Here is a 20,019-nt window from a genome sequence, read left to right as displayed (position 1 = left end):
TAAAAACACAATCATAACATAACTGCTGCAAAATCAGCAACCCATAATCCAATTAGCTCCTTAATGTAGATTGTCTTTAATCACAAAATGTCGAGTTTAATGCATCTTTATCGATTCTTCTGAAGCTCAGGGAATTCCAAGGCCTTGGAGGCTAGTATATTACCGAGCAAGAAAAATGTACGATCCCAAGAATTATAACGGAAGGTAAGAAAGTCAACTGGGCTTCTCTGGGGTTTTTTGCTGTTGTCAAGGAGGCTTCCCAGGATACTTGGCCACCGAGTCTAACAGGACAGGGTTTCTGTTTTTCTCTCTGCCTGAACTCCAAAAGACTCACGTTTTAGCTCCAGATTTCTGATTTCACTAAAGCTTTAACTTTTGTCCTTTGTCACTTCCAGTTCAATGCATACTTGTGGGGGTGGGGGTTATTGGCTCCTGATCTCAAGGAAGCAAGTCATGGAAGCAATAGAGACAGCCACTGTCTGATGTGTAGCATGAGGGAGTTCCAAATCTAGCATGCCACTACACAAAATGGACGATTCCTGCATCATAGCAAATGGACTTCCCAATAATATGGTATCTGCTGAAGGCCAGCTCCTACAGACTGAAGTCAGAGCATAAGAGCCCGCTGGATCAGGCCAATGGCCCACCTAGTCCAGCATCTTCTTCTCACAGTGGCCATCCACATGTCTGTGGGAAAGCAGCAAGCAGTACCCTGAGCACAAGAGCCCTCTCCCCTCTTGTGGTTTCCAGCAACTGGTCTTTAGGATCATTGCTGCTGCTGGCCATGGAAGCAGAGCATAGTCATCGTTGCTAGCAGACACTGATAGCCCTCTCCCCATGAATTTTATCTAATCTTCTTTTAAAACAATCTAGATTGGTGGCCATCACTCCCTTCTGTGGGAGCATCCTCCATATTTTAACTCTGGTGCATAAAGAAGTCCCTTTATCTTCCAAAATTCAGCTTAATTGGATGTCCATGAGTTCAAATGTTATGAGAGAGGGAGAAAACTTCTGTCCCTCCACTTTCTCCAAGCCATGCATAAGCTTAGAAACTTCTATCATGTCACCAAGTAATTGCCTTCTCTCTATGTGGAAAAGTCCACAATGCTTCAACCTTTCTTCATAAAGCAGTCACTCCATCTCCTTGATTATTTTATTATTATTATGTTTATTATGTTTATTATGTTTATTACATTTATAACCTTCCTTCAAGGAGCTCCTCCTCCTCATCTTATCCTCACAGCAACCCTGTGAGGTAGGTTGGTTTGAGGGACTGCAGCTGGCTCATGAACTTCATGTCTGAATGGGAATTTGAACCCTAGTCTACTATGTCTTAGTCATAGGAAGGGTGCATCCAGAATACTATGCAAAGAGTTAATGCTGTAGCATAGAATCTGTAGCAAGTATATTGTGTTGTGCTGCTGTCTGCCTCATAGTCAGTCTGTAAATATTAGTCAGTCTCAGACACAAGTTCATGTAAATATGTTTCAGTAGTATAAGTATTACCTGCCTTTCTTGTTCATTCAATCTGACAAGAGCAAGCACACCTAGTAAAAGCCATATGTTATTTTTAAACTTTAAAAGCAAGTGTTGCATAGTGGTTGTTGTTTTTTCTGGGAGAAAAAGAGAACTATTAAAAAGGGCCTAACAACTTGGGGCAATCTCCGCACAACTCTGTAAAGTATAATTACCACAAGTCTGACACAGTAACCCACTACCAGTGCAACCAGCTCATTGAGAACAGCAACCCCTTTTCTCCCTAGGTATTCTGAGTTGGAGAAAAAGAAGCTCAAGAAGTATCAAGCCATGTATGGCAACAACTGGAAAAAGATCTCGGACCTGATGTCTCGCAGCAGCCATTCAGTTGAAACAAAATTTTCTGAGATCAAATGTGGTATATTAACACTCCTGCTCTTCCCCCCCACCCCACCCCACCCCACCCCTGGCCTAATCCTTCCTCAAACCAGGGCTCAGGGCTTTTAAAATAATTATTTAAAAATTTCACCAAAAAAAGCAGAATTATGGAAATTGGGCGTGCTGGTGTATCTTTTTTGGATCATTTATTCTATGGTACTTTCTTACCTCTGTCATTCAAATTCAGCAACTTGAGGGTGAGGGAGCCAAGGGGACGGAGGCCTAAAAACGTTTGGGAACTACTGAACTAGGTTGAATGGAGAACTGTTGCTATCTGTTTAAACCAGCAATCCAGTTTGTCATTCTTGTTACTGATGCTAGCCAGCCAAGACCTTCCCCTGCACAAGCCCTTGCAAGATGTCTAGAGCCGATAATGAATTAAATCAGTATTTCCCCCTTTTAAATGAATTCAGCGTATAACTCCGGTCCTTGGGGTTCTGAAGAGACAAGGAAGCTAGTTCAAGCCATCAAGGAGACGCTGCTGTCCAAAATGAGAGACTCAGACTCTGCTTCAGAGAAAGAGGATGAGGATGGAGCACTCATGGTCACGTATGAGAATCTCTGGAAGGGCATCTCGTGGTCCAAAGTGGAAGCCAAAGTGGGCACCAGGCACTGGAGGCAGTGTAAACAGAAGTGGTAAGAGTGGTCAGGGAACCTTTGTCTCCCTCTAGACATTGAGCACAACTCTCATCAGCCACTGGCAACATGCATGCAGAAAGGTCCCATCCATGACACCTCTAGTAGGGTCTGCAGAATGATCCTTTCAAGAAACCCCTGCCAGCTGTGCTCAGGCAAATTGTTCCTCCCTTTCCCACCCCGACCTGGCCACAGTGATCCATGCGACGGTCATCTCCAGGCTTGACTACTGTAATTCGCTCTATGCGGGGCTGCCCTTGAAGCTGTCCCAGAAACTCCAGCGGGTGCAGAATGCTGCAGCGAGGCTCCTCACGGGGTCTCTGCCATGGGAGCATATTCACCCAGTGCTTTTCAAGCTGCACTAGCTCCCGGTGGAGTACAGGGTCAGATTTAAGGTGCTGCTTTTGACCTTTAAAGCCCTTCATGGCCTAGGACCTACAGGACCGCCTCTCCCGGTATGTCCCACGGAGAGCCTCAAGGTCCATAAATAGCAACACCCTAGTGGTCCCAGGCCCTAAGGAAGTTAGATTAGCTTCAATCAGAGCCAGGGCCTTTTCAACTCTGGCTCCGGCCTGGTGGAACGCTTTGCCTCATGAGATAAGGGCCCTGCAGGATCTGATTTCTTTCTGCAGGGCCTGTAAGACAGAGCTACTCCACCTGGCCTTTGGCTTGGAGCCAATTTGATTCCTTCCCCCTCTTTCTTTTTTCTTTTTTCTTTTCCCTTTCTCCTCCTGTGATGAGGCTGCATTTTAATGTTTTAATGTTGTATTTTAATCTTGTTTTTAAGTTGTATTCATTCAACTCGTTTTTATTATTGCTTGTTAGCCGCCCTGAGCCCGGCCTTGGCTGGGGAGGGCAGGGTATAAATAAAAATTATTATTATTATTATTATTATTATTATTATTACTAGGTGGGGCTATTCAAATTTGTTGCTCATTCCCCCCTTTTAATTATTGCTTTTTATTTTATTTTATTTCATTATACAATTACAAATTCACACCCATATTTTCACTTATATTTAAGGTATAACAATCCATATTGTGATTACCTCTCTCCCCCCCCCCCCGTGATTTCCCACCACCACATTGCAGCTTCTTCTATTTACATTTCATTTTCTATTGTTTTGTATATCTTGTTATCATTTTTGCACAAAATAAATGACTTATCTATCTGGATTTTTACTTATCCCAAACTTCAATATCTAAAATGTCCGTATTTCCCAAAATCATCTCCTCTCTTAGCCAGCATAAACATGTGGCTTTATAAAGGAGTTTTAAATCTGGCAGAGCGAAGCCTCTTTTCTTTTTTATCCATTAGTAATTTGTACTTGGACTGATGCGGTTGGCGCTGTGGCTTGCCAATCAGAAGGTCGGCAGTTCGAATCCCTGTGATGGGTGAGCTCCCGTTGCTTGGTCCCTGCTTCTGCCAACCCAGCAGTTCGAAAGCACGTATAAATTTATACGTGCAGGTTCTGCTTAGCAAACACAATGTGTTTCTTGGAAATGGTTTGTTAAGAACTACTTGTTTTTGAAAGCACATCAAAGTGCAAGAAGATAAATAGGTACCGCTCCGGCAGAAAGGTAAATGGCATTTCCGTGCGCTGCTCTGGTTTGCCAGAAGCGGCTTAGTCATGCTGGCCACATGACCCGGAAGCTGTCTGCGGACAAATGCCGGCTCCCTCGGCCTATAGAGCAAGATGAGCGTGCAACCCCAGAGTCATCTGTGACTGGACTTAATGGTCAGGGGTACCTTTGCCTGTAATTTATACTTGATACGTGGTTTCTTGCCCTGCCAAATAAACTTGGATATGTCCCTCTCCAGATTTTAAAACACTCCATTTCCCTATAATTGGGATCATTTGAAAAAGAAATAATATTCATTTTGATAGTCGAAATTCTTCCCCATAGTGTCAAATTTAATCTATTCCAGATTTCCATATCTTTTTTTTATTTCTTTCCATACTTTATTATACATGGTTACCCCAATTCCTAAATATTTGACTTTCTTTGCTATTGACAGACCAGATTTTTTTGTAACTCATTTTTCTCTTGTTCACCCATATTTTTAACCATTAATTTCATTTTAAATTTATTCAATTTAAATTCTGAAACTTTACCGAATATACTCATTTTTCCCAGCGTTTTCAAGATACTTTCCTGTGCATTTTCCACCATTATTACTAACTCACCTTCAATTTACTGAATAAACAATTGTAATCAGCTTTCTTTTTCTTCTTAAGGATTAATATTGTAACCAAGAAGTTTATGGGTAAGCGGACAAAAAGTAGCAGACTTGAACACCTGCGGATAAACATTGCCCTCATTGAAAGGTATTAGCAAAATTTATTGTTTGTTTAATAAAAATTATATACAATGGACGACAGAAACAAACTCGTGGTTTTCAAAAGGAATAAGACAATAAAACTCTGGTATTTATATGCATGAAATTTTCCCCAGGTTGTTTGACCCTTTTAAAAATATAGTTCGTTTTTTCTTTCCTATAAAAGACTGTACAATCTTCTCTGTTTAGAGTTTAAACTTAACACATTACTTTACTTGGTATACTAAAACATATTTACACATGTGTGTGTATGTGTGCTCTCTCACTCTACAGTTGATAACAGATCTAACTGAAAAAACTGTCAGTTTGCATTTTTTGGTGCAGAGGGTATTTGATGTGCAGAGATCTTTCCTTTTGATGTGCAGAGATCTTTCCTATTCTAATTGATTCAAGTAGGGTTCTGGAAGCTTTTTCTGTGTGGTACAAGCTGGTGCCAGGCGCAAGTTTCTAGCTAAAAAAACAAGTCTCTCTTCTTCTTAGAAATAAGTAGAAGGCTCTTTATGTTTAGGTTATAATTTCAAAGAAGCTAAACAGCTTGTTCAAACTCATTCTGTTATCTATTTCTTATCAAGGTCATGCTGACTGTAATAATAGGCCAGAAGGAGCCTGTTTCACTTTCTCTTTTGTTCTGGTGTGGTGTTCTGTACAGAGTACAGTCATACCTCGGTTTGAAGTAGCTTCAGGATGAGTATTTTCAGGTTGCGCTCCGTGGTGACCCGGAAGTAATGGAGTGCGTTACTTCCGGGTTTTGCCACTCATGCATGTGCAGACGCTCAAAATGATTTCACGTGCAATGCACGGGAGCGGCGAATTGCCAGACTCACGGACGCAGGTTGCGTTCGCTTCAGGATGCGAATGGGGCTCCGGAATGGATCCTGTTCGCATCCAGAGGTACCACTGTATACTTAGTCTTTAGGTTTCAGTATATTGTAAGTTTAAGTTAAGTCTACTGCAACTGGATTTCTTGTGGATTGTGCCGATCTTGAAGATATTGGATTCATAACTCTTAAGCTCATTTGTCTTCAGTAGTAAGAGCTCTGCTGGATGAAGCTAATTGCCTCTGGTCTATTTTTGGGGGATCCTGCAAAGTATTTAAGCTTTCACTCAGCTAACTGTATGTTGGGATCTACTTTGGATCAATATTGAGGCAGAATTCATAACAAAAACTGCCTACTATGGAGATGTTATAGGATTCTATATTACATTAACTCTTTCCATAGCATTTTGGATGCAGCACTCCCACAAAAACTACCAATAAAAACAGTTAAAAACTATTTTAAAGCATTCAGTAATAACTACAATCAACAATAAACTAAAAACCAGATCAAAACACATGTCTGGGTAGGCTTGCCTAAACAGAAATGTTTTTAGCAGGTGCTGAGAAACATATAGGCAGGGGGTTTCAGAGCATAGGTGTTGCTATGCTAAAAGATTGATTCCTTATAATGCAGAATGAGAATTATGTGGCATCTGTAACAGTGCCGGTTCCGCAGATCAAAGCGGTTGAGTCAGTGTATAAGCTCTGTCCAGGTTCCTTACAAGTACCTGGAATCAGTCTCGGATCCTGTGATGCTGTCATTATACAGCAGAACATAAGAAGATAAGCAACAACAACCAAAAGACAGGTCTCCTTTCTAAAGAGCACATTTAATTTTACCAGTAACATAGGGCTGTAGCTAACTAAATTACAGTCAGAATAAACCAACTGAAATTTTAAGTTTTCTGCCCACTGTTTTTAGTTGATCTGCAAACCTGCCCTAGCTCTGAGATCATCAGGGAAGGCCCTTCTTTCAGTCCTACCACCCTCACAGACATATCTGGTGAGGATGCGAGAGAGGGCCTTCTTAGTGGCTGCTCCTAGACTTTGAAATTAGGGAAGCTAGACTGGCTCCTTCCTTGTTGTCCTTCCGCAAGCTGGTGAAGACTGTTTTATTCCAACAAACCTTTGCAACTGGCTGCTTTTAAGGAAAGGGCTTTTAACGGTGTGCTGTTTTCACCTGCTGCATTTTAATAAATTGTATTATACATCAATCATTCTAATTCTATTATACTTTTAAACTTTTATATGTTTTTAGCGTTCCATGTTTTACCCATGTTTAATTTTTGTGTGTGAGCTGCCTTTAGTTCAGTTTCTGGGGAAAAGGTGGGACAACACTAAAAAGATAATAATAAAGATAATAATAGATAATGAGCAAATCACCCAGATTTCTTCTGTATTTCAGGTTGTATGAAGTGGATGCTGATGACGTGGAAGAAGTTGATTGGGAAGAGATAGCCAGTGCTATAGGGTACATTAAAAAATATTTGTCAGTAACATGGGGAAAATACCTACAATTCTGTGTCCTTTTTGTCAGGTTCTTAATGTACTGCTGGTCTGTATAATGCAGGGATTCGAAACCTGTGGCCCTCCAGATGTTGCTGGACTCTCATCAGCTCCCAGACAGCATGGCAAATACTCAGGGATGATAGGCATTGGAGTCCCAACAACCTCTGGAAGGCCACAGATTTTCCCACCTCTGATCCAAGAAGAAGGATTCCCTACTGAATGTAAGAGAAGGAAGAATGCCTCTAGAAGAGGTGATCCTCTCATGAAAGAGAAGGATTCTGCTTCTTAGATCAGGGCTGGAGAACCTGTGCCCCTCTACATAGTTGCAAGATCAATGGTCAGGAGATGATGGGAGTTGTAGTCCAACATCATGTGGAGGGTCATAAGCCTCCCATCCCAGGTGTATGGAAAGGAGCATGTAATGATTCTGAACATGTCTATTTGAAGCGTTTTGGCAAGTATCCATAGCAAAGGAAAAGAAGGTTAAGAACTGTCTCCTGGATCAGGACAACGGCGACCTCCATGGACCATAGATGTTGACTGCTTTGTTTACAGCACAACCATTCATAGGAGCAATCTTTCAATTTTCATTAAACACATGCATACATTATTTTATATGTATGCCACCTTTCCACTTTTCAAACCATGCTCAAAGCAACTTACAGATTAAAAAATGCATAACTACAACATAACAAAAGTAGTCAATAAATTCAAAAAATAAAACAAAAAATAAACAACCAAGCTGAACAATTTCCACATAAATCACAAGATTTAAAATAAAGATACAAAAAACCAACAGCAATAAACCTCCCCCCCCCAATGTGAGCAACTAAATGTGGGTTGCTCGCTTTTTCATTCTCTCATGCAAGCACTATTGCAGAATAATTTCTCTTTTTATATACCCCCTTCTCTGCCGCACAGGAATGTCCCTCCATATTATATTCGGAGCAGATTTTACAGAACCAAGGCTTACCGTGTCCCTCATTGGAATAACAGAAGCTTCATGGGTGAGTTTGCTGGTCTTTCCTCTTGCTTGGGGACAGGAAACCTGTGGCCCCACTCAGAAATTGTTGAGAATACAACTCCCATGATCCCCTGACCAATAGCCATGTTGGCTGAGGCTAATGGGAATTGGAAACCAACAACATCTGGAGGGCCATCGGATCCCAATTCCTCATCCAGCTTGTGTCTGTTTTTTTAATCCCATGTATTGAACATATGAATCTTTTTCTAATGTACTCGGGGCGGGGGGAACCTCAGCTCTGGGGGCCGAATGTGGCCCTTTAAGACTTTCTCTGGCACTCAGCACTCTCATGCCCCTTACTTGCCCTGCTCCAACCCCTTACTTGAATGCTTTTGCTTGGCTGGAATGTGTCATTGAACGCTGATGGTGCCTCTTGCTTGCTTGAATGGAGGATAGAGAAGGGTTTGTGTGACTGGAAACCAGACTTCTGTAGGAAAGCATCCATTTTTCTGCATGCTTTTGCCCTCACCCCACCCACCACTGGCATGTGGCTCCTGTAAAGTTGCCTGGGAAGGAATGTGACTCTTGGGCTAAGAAAGGTTCCCTCTCCCTGAACTGTGCACTGTGTGAAGAAGTGCTATCCTTTGTGTGGAGGGCACCACGTTGGCTAATGCAGCTTTAGCTTAAAGCCCCCCCCCATATGTTTCCAGTTGCCTTTTCGCACTTGTCACATGCCTCTGAGCTGCATTCATGCTCTTTCTATGTGTGTGAGTGTGGATGTTGTGGTAAGAATTTACTTCTACGTGCGTATCTGTATTGTGATAAGGTTAGAGTACACAGGGGGTTCTTAAAGCACATAATTTGAAGAAGTCTATATGGGGTTTGGAATAGGTATAAAGACCTCTTAGAAAGGAAAATGCCAAACTAGATAGCACCCATAGAAGCAGTGTCAGTGAAAAAGACAAACGCGAAAGAAAATTGGGGTACTTATAAAGATCTAATTCAAAGAAGGCCAACCAATATTAAAAAAGAGAAAAGATATACAGTGGTACCTCGGGTTAAGAACTTAATTTGTTCTGGAGGTCCATTCTTAACCTGAAACTGTTCTTAACCTGAGGTACGACTTTAGCTAATGGGGCCTCCCACTGCCGCTGCGCGATTTCTGTTCTCATCCTGAAGCAAAGTTCTTAACCCGAGGTACTATTTCTGGGTTAGTGGAGTCTGTAACCTGAAGCGTCTGTAACCTGAAGTGTCTGTAACCCGAGGTACCACTGTACAAGACCGTATCAATGACTGGTTTCAGTACCATCAAGTAAATGAGATATTTTAAAAAGATAAAGGAAAATGGATTTAGTAAGAAAAGCTTGGAGTGTGAAAAAATTATAATGGTTAACAGAGAAAAACTAACTTCCACAATTTATAATTTTTTGTTAGAATGGGAGACTAAGGAAGAAACAACAAAGGCAGCAATGATCCCATGGGCAATTGATTTGGGACATAACATAGACATGATATCCTGGGAGAGGCTGTGGAAAAAGCATTAAGCTTTTCAGTATGTCACACCCTAAAGGAAAACCTACAAAAGATGGTACCTCACCCTGACTAAATTGGTCAAAATGTATAAAAGGGGATCTAAGATGTGTTGGAAATGAGAAGAAATAGAGGGGACATGTTGGGGATGTAAGAAAGTTAAGGAATATTAGATGATATAGACAGAAATAAAAAAAGATGTTAAGGCTGACATTTCCCCCCAAAAATGGAGATGTTCCTTTTGGGTATAGCAGAGGGTGAGATACCTAAGAATGTTTTAAATCTTTTTCTTTATGCAACTGGTATGGCCAGAGTAGCATATGCACAAATGTTGAAGGACAAAAGCAGCCCAACAAAAGAGGGTTGACAGAATAAGTTAAAAGAATACGTTAGCAATCTTGGCTATAAAGATAAGAAACCAGGATGTACATACCTTGAGAGAGGAGTGGGAGAATATTTAAAGAATAACGTAAATCTCCAAGTAGGACTAGATATGAACAGCAGCTGAATTAATTGGAAGGTATAGGAAGATTTGTAGCACAACTAAGATTAAAAAGGAACCCATGGAGGGAGGTGTGGGGAAGAAAGAACAAGGCAGACGGATAATGAAATGGATGTGCCAATTTACTGTAAAAGCATAAAGAATTATTTTTTTTAATTACTTCTACACCACCTTGTTCATTACCCTGGTGGTGGAACGCATCTTAAAAAAAAACACCCCACAAACCAAGGAAATAAAACAAATCCATCATCCAGGAGGGACCCAGTTATTAAAACTCTTGCAGTGGGATAGCCTTGCCAACCAGCTGCTCAGATGCTAGTTAGGAGGACTGCCAACTGATGAGAGGCAAATCAGAACAAAGCTTATACAGTAGTTCAGACACATCAAACAAAGAGTACTAAGCATCTAAACATTCTTAAACATACATCAGAAAAGCTTATAGGTCATGAGAAGTAAAACACGCATGGCTCCATTTTGGTATCCCCACAATCACCTTAGAGCGCCTCAAATATACCCATGCCATTTGACCATTTTATGTATTGGGTGTCATATGTTGCCCTGGTAGCCAAGCCTGTGAACAGAGCTTATTGACATTCCTCTCTCTTATCTCACTCCCTTACATCTTCCATTCCATTCCATTCCCGCCCCGACCTGGCCACAGTGATCCATGCGACGGTCACCTCCAGGCTTGACTACTGTAATTTGCTCTATGCGGGGCTGCCCTTGAAGCTGTCCCAGAAACTCCAGCGGGTGCAGAATGCTGCAGTGAGGCTCCTCACGGGGTCTCTGCCATGGGAGCATATTCACCCAGTGCTTTTCCAGCTGCACTGGCTCCCAGTGGAGTACAGAGTCCGATTTGAGGTGCTGCTTTTGACCTTTAAAGCCCTTCACAGCCTAGGACCCTTGTACCTACGGGACCGCCTCACCCGGTATGCCCCACAGAGAGCCTCAAATTCCATAAATAGCAACACCCCAGTGGTCCTGGGCCCTAAGGAAGTTAGATTAGCCTCAACCAGAACTAGGGCCTTCTCAACACTGGCTCTGGCCTGGTGGAACGCTCTGCCTCATGAGACCAGGGCCCTGCAGAACTTGATTTCTTTCTGCAGGGCCTGTAAGACAGAGTTGTTCCACCTGGCCTTTGGCTTGGAGCCAGTTTGATTCCCTTCCCCTTGTTCTTTTTTATTTTTCCTTTCTGCTCCTGTGATGAGGCTGCATTTTAATATTTCAATGTTTCAGTATTTTAATCTTGTTTTTAAGTTGTATTCATTCAACTTGTTTTTATTATTGCTTGTTAGCCACCCTGAGACCGGCCTTGGCTGGGGAGGGCAGGGTATAAATAAAAAATATTATTATTATTAGTCCCTGAGCCTCTCAGGAAGCCTCAAGGATTTCTGATTAGCTCTCTGGTGCTGACTCATGATAGACATCCTGGAGGGCCATTTGTGCCATTTTCAGGTTTTTTTGTTTACAGCCTAGAGAGCACACAGTTGTAAAATGCAGGCCCTCAAGATCCTTGCACAGAAAGCAAGCCTTTCCCTTCATGCAATTAAAAGCAAAACATTGAAGAATTATTAAAATAAAAAATAAACACCTTGGTTCTCTTAATTTTTATATCAGTGTCACTCAGGACAAGGCAGCTTCCAAAGTTGTGGAAGGTGAACCAGGAACTCTTTCATGCTATCTCTCTTTGATTCCTTGGATGTTCCACCTGAATTAAAAATAGCAAGGCAGTTGGAGCAGTGCGGGGCCCCTTTACAACTGCGCAACCTTGCCACCATCTGCAACCAACTGTGCTCCATAAGAGATGCTAGTTTTGGCTTCTTGATAAGGTTCTTGACCCTTACCAATCTATCAGTTAGTATTACCTTGTTCTGTGGGTTCAAGGAGGCAGGGCAAACCAACTATTGAAAATCCAGCAAGATCAGAGCATAATAAGAGCCCTGCAGAATCAGGCCAAAGGTCCATCTGCCCAGCTTCCTAATCTCACATTGGCCAACCAGATGCCTGTTAATTATGGGAACCATGCAAGCAGCGCTCCCCGCCCCGCATTTGTGATTCCCAGCAACTGGCATTCAGAGGCATGTTGCTTCCAGCAGTGGAAGGAGAACATAGCCATTGTGGCTCATTGAGATTTCGTATTTGTTTGTGTCTTTTTAAGAAATCATGACTCATCTGTATGAAGTGACACTTCCAATGTTAAAGAAACAACAGGCAGAGCTAATGGCAAGAAAGAATATAACTGTGGAGCCCCAGCAAGCTGAAGACCACAGTTGGAAAAGAGTCTTCAAGTTCAGCGACATCTTTCATGACAGCGACTATATCTCTGATGATGACTCGGACGATGATCAGGAGAATTAGGACCTGGAGCTTCCAATGCTAAGAGCCAGCAGAACTCTCTGAGTTCATAACAGACAGACAGTAATTCCACTGATAAAAAGAAAGAATACAAAAAAAATATTCTTCACTTTATAAAAAGATAAATAAAGCTTTATTTAATTTTGGAGGATTGTGCTTAATATTTTATTACTACTTTGTATTGGAAGGAGCAACAAACACGTTGTCCATCAAAAGAATTATGGGAGAGGCTTTGAATCCACTGGGGTCCGGGAAGCTACCCCCAGAAATTCCAATCCAAGATAGGTTCATGCTCGTATCTCTGCTAGGTTATTTTGGGGAAGGTGTATATTAATTTGGTGACCAGTGACATTTATTGTTTGGTCTGATATAAAAGTGCAACATTCAGTTCCCACTAAAGTACAGACTCCTCCTTGCTTATCTAAGAGGTAAAATAGTATTCTCTAAATTTTTTTCCTTGGTTATATGTATTTTCTTTTTCCTTTGTATTTTATTTTGTTGTAAATATGTATGTTTTCTAATTTGTACTTAATAAAAATTATTTTAAAAAAGAAATAGAGCACTCCTCAAGAAACCCTCCCTGGATTCAGAAACATCTGTCCAGTTGCCACTGTCCCCTTCTTGGGCAAGATTTTTGAGCAGGTGGAATTTAGGACAAGTTTTAAAACAGAAACTGCTTTGGTCGCCTTGTATGATGGATGATGCAAGGTTCAAGAATGGCTAAAAGAAAACAACGCACACAATTGCAACAACTTTCTCACTAAAAGAGCTTCTGTAGCTACAGCAGATTAGCAAGGGGAAACCCAATAAACCATATGGCTGCATTTAAACACCCGAAATAACATCAGATAAGCAAGACAAATACTTGAAAACAAAGGAGAGCCCCTTTAGCAGTTTAAAAAGTGGGTCCCTGTACCAGAAAATAAATATGGATTTTCTGACTGTCTCAGGTTCCTGCTTCTCAGCCAGCATCAAGCATCCTTTATTCTGCCTAAAGGTGTTTGAGACCCTGAGTTCATAATGGTGATGGTTCCTTTTACTTTGGTTCACACATCTGGGGGCATCATGTTGGCTAGGTCTATTAGCATCCATGTAGAAATTAGTCAGACCCGCCAGATGTTGCTGAACTGCAACTCCCACCAGTCCTAGCAAACATCTGGCCATTGGGCAAGGATGATATAAGTTGTAGTTCAGGTGCCCCAAAGATTCCTCATGCCTGCCTTATAGCTTAAGCCATGGGTAGGCAAACTAAGGCCCAGGAGCCGGATCTGGCCCAATTGCCTTCTAAATCTGGCCCACGGATGGTCCAAGAATTGGCGTGTTTTTACATGAGTGGAATGTGCCCTTTTATTTAAAATGCATCTCTTGAGTTATTTGTGGGGCATAGGAAGTCGTTCATCCCCCCCCCCCCAAAAAAAATAGTCCAGCCCCCACAAGGTCTGAGGGAAAGTGAACCGGCCTCCTGCTGAAAACATTTGCTGACCCCTGGCTTAAGCCAAGCAGGGTTAACAGCAATTGGTGTGGGCTTTGCTGCCTCCTGAGCACATCAGTTGCCTCTTGGGCAAGTTTTATGGCTCTCTTGTTCACACATGCAGCTTCACAGTAAGGCCATGAAACTCCTTTGTTGTCTCTGAAGCCCATCAACCTGTGGCCCTCTGTTCTGAACCGTAGACCCAAAGGAGGGCTCGTGGGAGTGGATGGGTGCAGGGATACCACTAGAGTGCTTTATTAAAAGAAAGTTGTAAACCTGCAGCAAATCAACCTGCCAAGTCTTACAGCCTTTATAGACATGTGATGGGCACCACAGGAAGAGATGGCTTGTCCGAGCCCAAGCAAACATTCATGCATTCTTTATACACAAAGCAGCTTAAGTCACTTAGGCCAGCACTTCCCTTGTCTTCATCTGATTAGATGAGGGCACAGGTGCTAAATAGCCAAATCTTACAAATAGTTCCCATTCCTGGGCTCAGAGCCCAGCACTCTTAAGCCCACAATTAAGGATAACACCAAGAAAACCAATTAGCTTATATCAAAGCAAGTTAATACAAACATTCGAGCTCAGTGCTGTAACTACCAATTAATTGTGGGGTCATCTTGACTACCAAGGTTGTATATGCAGAGCTTCCAGAACAGTTCACGTGGGGTTCAACATACTCTCTTCATATTGTTAGACTTCTCCCTTTGGCCTCGGTGTGTAGAACCAAACAATTAAAAATGTCATGGAAGGCCTGTGAACACCATGTTGGACTAATTGTTATTCACTGCAAGAATGAGCTCGCATACGTTTATCCACTTGCTTTGATTTATGCTTATTGGTTTGCTTTTATGCTATGCTTATCTCTTGGCTTGGGACACTTGGCTAGGGAGGGAAGTTATAAGTTCAGCTTCGAGGCCTGCTACCTAGGTCTTCACAGACAGGTGGCCTTAATTGGCTAGCTGGAATGCAATGTCTTTTGTGTAAGCAATTAAAAAAAATGCTTGCCTGGGTGCAGAAAGTCATGATGAACACTTGCTCTCTTGTTTTTTGCCCTGAGTCAAGGCAGCAAGACTCTGCAGGCTTTTATACATTTTCCCTTTCTTACAATGAAGCACTGTGACTTGACCAGGCTGGTGTTTCAGCATCCTTTAGCATCAAATCACTCGTACAGGGCCTCCTTTGGATCAGGACACTCACCCTACATAGCCAATGGTCAGGGGATGATAGGAATTGTAGTCAGAACATCTTGCAAGGCATCAAATTGCCGTAAGTTTCTGTTGCATTTGAATTGTAGTCCCCACCCTAGTAAGTCAGCATAGTGCTCTTCAGTCTTGGGTTCCACAGATACTGCCTGGATTCTCATCAGCCCTGACTGTTGGCCATGTCTCCTGGGACTGATGGGGGTTGCAGTCCAGCGACATCAGGGGACACAAGAGTAACGTAAGAGTAATGGACCAGAGCACGCCAGGCACTCCTGTCTTCCACTGCCTCACGCATTTTGGTCAAACTCATGCTGGTAGCTTCGAGAACAGTATTCAACCATCTCGTCCTCTGTCGTCCCTTTCTCCTTGTGCCCTCCATCTTTCCCAACATCAGGATCTTTTCCAGGGAGTTTTCTCATGAGGTGGCCAAAGTATTGGAGCCTCAGCTTCAGAATGGGACCAGTGGCCATGATCTTCGTTTTTTTGATGTTGAGCTTCAAACCATATTTTGCACTCTCCTCTTTCACCCTCATTAAAAGGTTCTTTAATTTCTCCTTACTTTCTGCCATCAATGTTAATAATAATAATAATTTTTTATTTATACCCCGCCCTCCCCAGCCAAGGCCGGGCTCAGAGCGGCTTACAAGCAATAATAAAAACAAGATGAATGGTTACAACTTAAAAACAAAAATAAAATACAACATTAAAATAATGGAACATTAAAATATTAAAATGTAGCCTCATCGCAGGAGGAGAAGGAAAAGAAAGGGGGGAAAAGAGAGAGAGAGAGGGAGGGAATCGAATTGGCTCCAAGCCAAAGGCCAGGCGGAACAACTCTGTCTTACAGGCCCTGCGGAAAGAAATCAGATCCTGCAGGATCAATGTTGTGTCATCTGCATATCTGAGGTTGTTGAGATTTTCCCCGGCAATCTTAATTCCGACTAGGGATTCATTCAGCCCAGCCTTTCGCATGATGAATCCTGCATATAAGTTAAATAAGCAGGGAGACAATATACAGCCTTGTCGTACTCCTTTCCCAATTTTGAACCAGTCAGTTGTTCCATATCCAGTTCTAACTGTAGCTTCTTGTCCCACATAGAGATTTCTCAGGAGACACACACACAGTGGTACCTCGGGTTAAGTACTTAATTCGTTCCGGAGGTCCGTTCTTAATCTGAAACTGTTCTTAACCTGAAGCACCACTTTAGCTAATGGGGCCTCCTGCTGCCACCGCGCCACCAGAGCACGATTTCTGTTCTCATCCTGAAGCAAAGTTCTTAACCTGAAGCACTATTTCTGGGTTAGCGGAGTCTGTAACCTGAAGCGTATGTAACCTGAAGCATATGTAATCCGAGGTACTACTGTATATTAAATGTTCATAAATGTACCAAGCAAGCACATACATAAAATGTATAGACCACCTGTCTGAGACTCACAGAAAAGTCCTGAAACCATTTGTCTCTTCCAAATTGATCTCAAATATTTCTCTGCAAGATCGAAGGAAACGGAGAGCCTCCCCACTGTCTCTTTGCTCACAAATCCTCTCTCAAGGGCACAGTTAAGATGTGAATAGGGTGAGCCTGTGACCTCGATTCAGGAAAACAAAAGAGTGGCCAGGATGCCCAGGTAATCCAATCAAGTAACCTAGCAGACAGGAGAAAAAACAACACACTCAGATTTCTGTTGTAGTTTGCCTACCCCTGTATGTATGATGTATTGGGGATGGTTTTGGGCTACACCCCTTCTGTGGTGCATGTATGAAGTTTTTGGGGGTGGTCTTGGACTCCAGGGCGGGCAATTTAAAATGTCTATATAAGGGCTTGCACGCATGGCTCAGGGTCCTCTTCCTCTCTCCTGCATGTGAGGGGAGCACCTTGTTGCAATAGTTAATAAAAGATCAGGCTTAATAGCTGCTTTGCTTCTCAATATTCTCTGGTTGGTCTCTGTTATTTTATCCTATCAACAGAGAACCTACAAAAGGACTTTATATGGGCTCTTGGGTAGCCCATAAGGGAAAAGGAGCAGGTTTTTTTTCTTATATCTTGATCATGGATGGGGGACTTGACCTGACATGTGTAACAGAGACTTGGTTGGATGAAGCAGATGGGCCCGTCCTTGCCACTGCTTGTCCACCAGGTTTGTCTTACACACAGCCTTGTGGGCAGGGAGGGGGGGTTGCAGTGATTTTTAGGAAGTCATTGGTTTGCACGAGGCATCCTATTGGGAAGACCCAGTTCTCTGAGTGCATGTTCTGGAAGTTGGGCAATAGGGGCAGAACAGGATTCCTTTTGGTGTATCGACCTCCCCACTGCACCAAGGATTCCCTGCCCGAGCTGCTTCAGGTCGTGGTGGATGGTCTCCTGGAGACACCTAGCTTGGTCGTCCTAGGGGATTTTAACATCCACGCCGACACGACCTTACAAGGGGCCGCTCGGGACTTCGTGGAAAGCATGGCCTCCATGGGGCTGTCCCTGAATAAGTCTGACCCAACTCATAGCCACGGACCTGCCTTAGACCTGGTGTTCACCTCTATGGATGTTGGTGATCTGACACTAAATAAAAGCGAAACGAAAGAAGTGCCATGGTCAGATCACTTCCTGGTGCAACTTTACTTCTCCTCGACCCTTGCCCTCTGCAGAGAGGTGGGACCGATTCAGATGGTCCGCCCCCACCACTTAATTGATCCAAATGGTTTCCAGAGAGTGGTAGAGGATGTTTTATCCCATGCTGATGGCCCTTCAGCTGATTCCCTGGTGGCCCGCTGGAATGTGGAGTTAACCAGGGCTATTGACTGTTTGGCTCCGAAGCACCCTCTCCGATTGCATGGAGCCCGGACAGCCCTGTGGTTTTCCATGGATCTGAGGGCAATGAAACAATCGCTGAAACTGCTAGAGCGCCGGTGGTGGATAACTCATTCTGAATCTGACTGGACACGGGTTAGAGCTCAATGCTGAGCCTACCAAGTGGCAGAAAACAGCATCAGGAGACTCTTTCAGGTGGTTTGTAATTAAGCAAAATCACCTGCTACATCAGGGCCCGGTACAGGCCACATGATCTCCTGCAATGATTTTGCAAAGTTTTTTGCAGATAAAGTCACTCAGATTCGGGAAGAGGTAGACTCCACCTTGGGAGCAGGGCCGGAGTGGGAGAGTGCTAGAGTCCTGTCTAGTTAAGTTGTATGGGATCAATTCCAATCTGTTACCTCCAAGGATGTGAACAGGCTGTTTGGATGAGTGAAACCAACCACCTGTCTCCTGGATCCTTGCCCATCCTGGCTTATAAAAGCTAGCCGGGAAGGGCTGGGTGGTGAATGCTTCCCTCCGTGAGGGAGCCTTCCCAGACTCGCTGAAAGAGGCGGTTATTAAATCGCTTCTTAAAAAACCATCTTTAGATGTGGCCACAATGGCCAACTATCGCCCAGTCTCAAACCTTCCATTCTTGGGCAAGGTGATTGAGCGAGTGGTTGCTGAACAACTCCAGGCACGCCTGGAAGAAGCGGACCATTTGGATCCCTTCCAGTCGGGATTCAGGCCTCATCATGGGACTGAAACTGCCTTGGTCGCACTGGTCGATGATCTCCGGCGGGCTAGGGACAAAGGGGAGAGCTGTTTCCTAGTTCTGCTGGATCTCTCAGCAGCATTTGATACCATTGACCATAACATCCTTCTGGACCATCTTGAGGGGCTGGGAGCTGGGGGCACTGTCATACAGTGGTTCCGCTCCTTCCTCCTGGGCCGTGTTCAGAAAGTGGTGGTGGGGGATGAGTGTTCAGAACCCTGGGCTCTCACTTGTGGGGTGCCTCAGGGTTCCGTCCTCTCCCCCATGCTTTTCAACATCTACATGCAGCCGCTGGGAGGGATCATCAGGGGGGTTGGGCTGGGTGTTCATCAGTATGCAGATGATACCCAGCTCTACCTCTCTTTCAAATCGGAACCAGTGAAGGCGGTGGAGGTCCTGTTTGAGTGTCTGGAGGCAGTTGGAGATGGATAGTGGCTAACAGATCGAGGCTGAATCCTAACAAGACAGAAGTACTGTTTTGGGGGGACAGGAGGCGGGCAGGTGTGGAGGACTCCCTGGTCCTGAATGGGGTAACTGTGCCCCTGAAGGACCAGGTGTGCAGCCTGGGAGTCATTTTGGACTCACAGCTGTCCATGGAGGCACAGGTCAAATCTGTGTCCAGGGCAGCTGTTTACCAGCTCCATCTGGTACGCAGGCTGAGACCCTATCTGCCTGCGGACTGCCTTGCCAGAGTGGTGTATGCTTTGGTTATCTCCCGCTTGGACTACTGCAATGTGCTCTACGTAGGGCTACCTTTGAAAGTGACCCGGAAACTACAACTAGTCCAGAACGCGGCAGCTGGACTGGTGACTGGGAGCAGCCGCCGAGACCACATAACACCAGTCTTGAAAGATCTACATTGGCTCCCAGTACATTTCCGAGCACAATTTAAAGTGTTGGTGCTGACCTTTAAAGCCCTAAACAACCTCTGTCCAGTATATCTGAAGGAGCGTCTCCACCCCCATCATTCTGCCCGGACACTGAGGTCCAGCACCGAGGGCCTTCTGGTGGTTCCCTCACTGTGAGAAGCCAAGTTACAGGGAACCAGGCAGAGGGCCTTCTCGGTAGTGGCGCCCTCCCTGTGGAACGCCCTCCCACCAGATGTGAAAGAGAACAACAACTATCAGACTTTTAGAAGACATCTGAAGGCAGCCCAGTTTAGGGAAGCTTTTAATATTTGATGTATTACAGTATTTTAATATTTTTTTGGAAGCT

The 20,019-nt window shown here is 43.7% G+C and overlaps 1 protein-coding gene across 2 annotated transcripts in view; it reads left to right on the top strand.

The window, feature by feature from the left end:
- Positions 1-12,713, top strand: part of TTF1 (transcription termination factor 1) — a 28,589-nt gene extending 15,876 nt beyond the window's left edge. For both annotated transcript variants that reach the window (XM_083721369.1, XM_083721370.1), the window contains 7 exons: positions 126-204; positions 1,764-1,894; positions 2,328-2,550; positions 4,790-4,879; positions 7,113-7,178; positions 8,138-8,223; positions 12,371-12,713. In XM_083721369.1, coding sequence (XP_083577495.1) covers positions 126-204; positions 1,764-1,894; positions 2,328-2,550; positions 4,790-4,879; positions 7,113-7,178; positions 8,138-8,223; positions 12,371-12,570 — 875 coding nt within the window. In that variant the 3' untranslated portion in view covers positions 12,571-12,713. The remainder of the gene's footprint in view (positions 1-125; positions 205-1,763; positions 1,895-2,327; positions 2,551-4,789; positions 4,880-7,112; positions 7,179-8,137; positions 8,224-12,370) is intronic.
- Positions 12,714-20,019: the final 7,306 nt, after the last annotated feature.

This window comes from Podarcis gaigeae, assembly GCF_964106915.1.
Source record: "Podarcis gaigeae genome assembly, chromosome: Z".
In the NCBI taxonomy this organism is placed as follows: domain Eukaryota; kingdom Metazoa; phylum Chordata; class Lepidosauria; order Squamata; family Lacertidae; genus Podarcis; species Podarcis gaigeae.
Note: the sequence above shows the minus strand (reverse complement) of the source record. Positions and strands in the feature narration are given on the sequence as shown.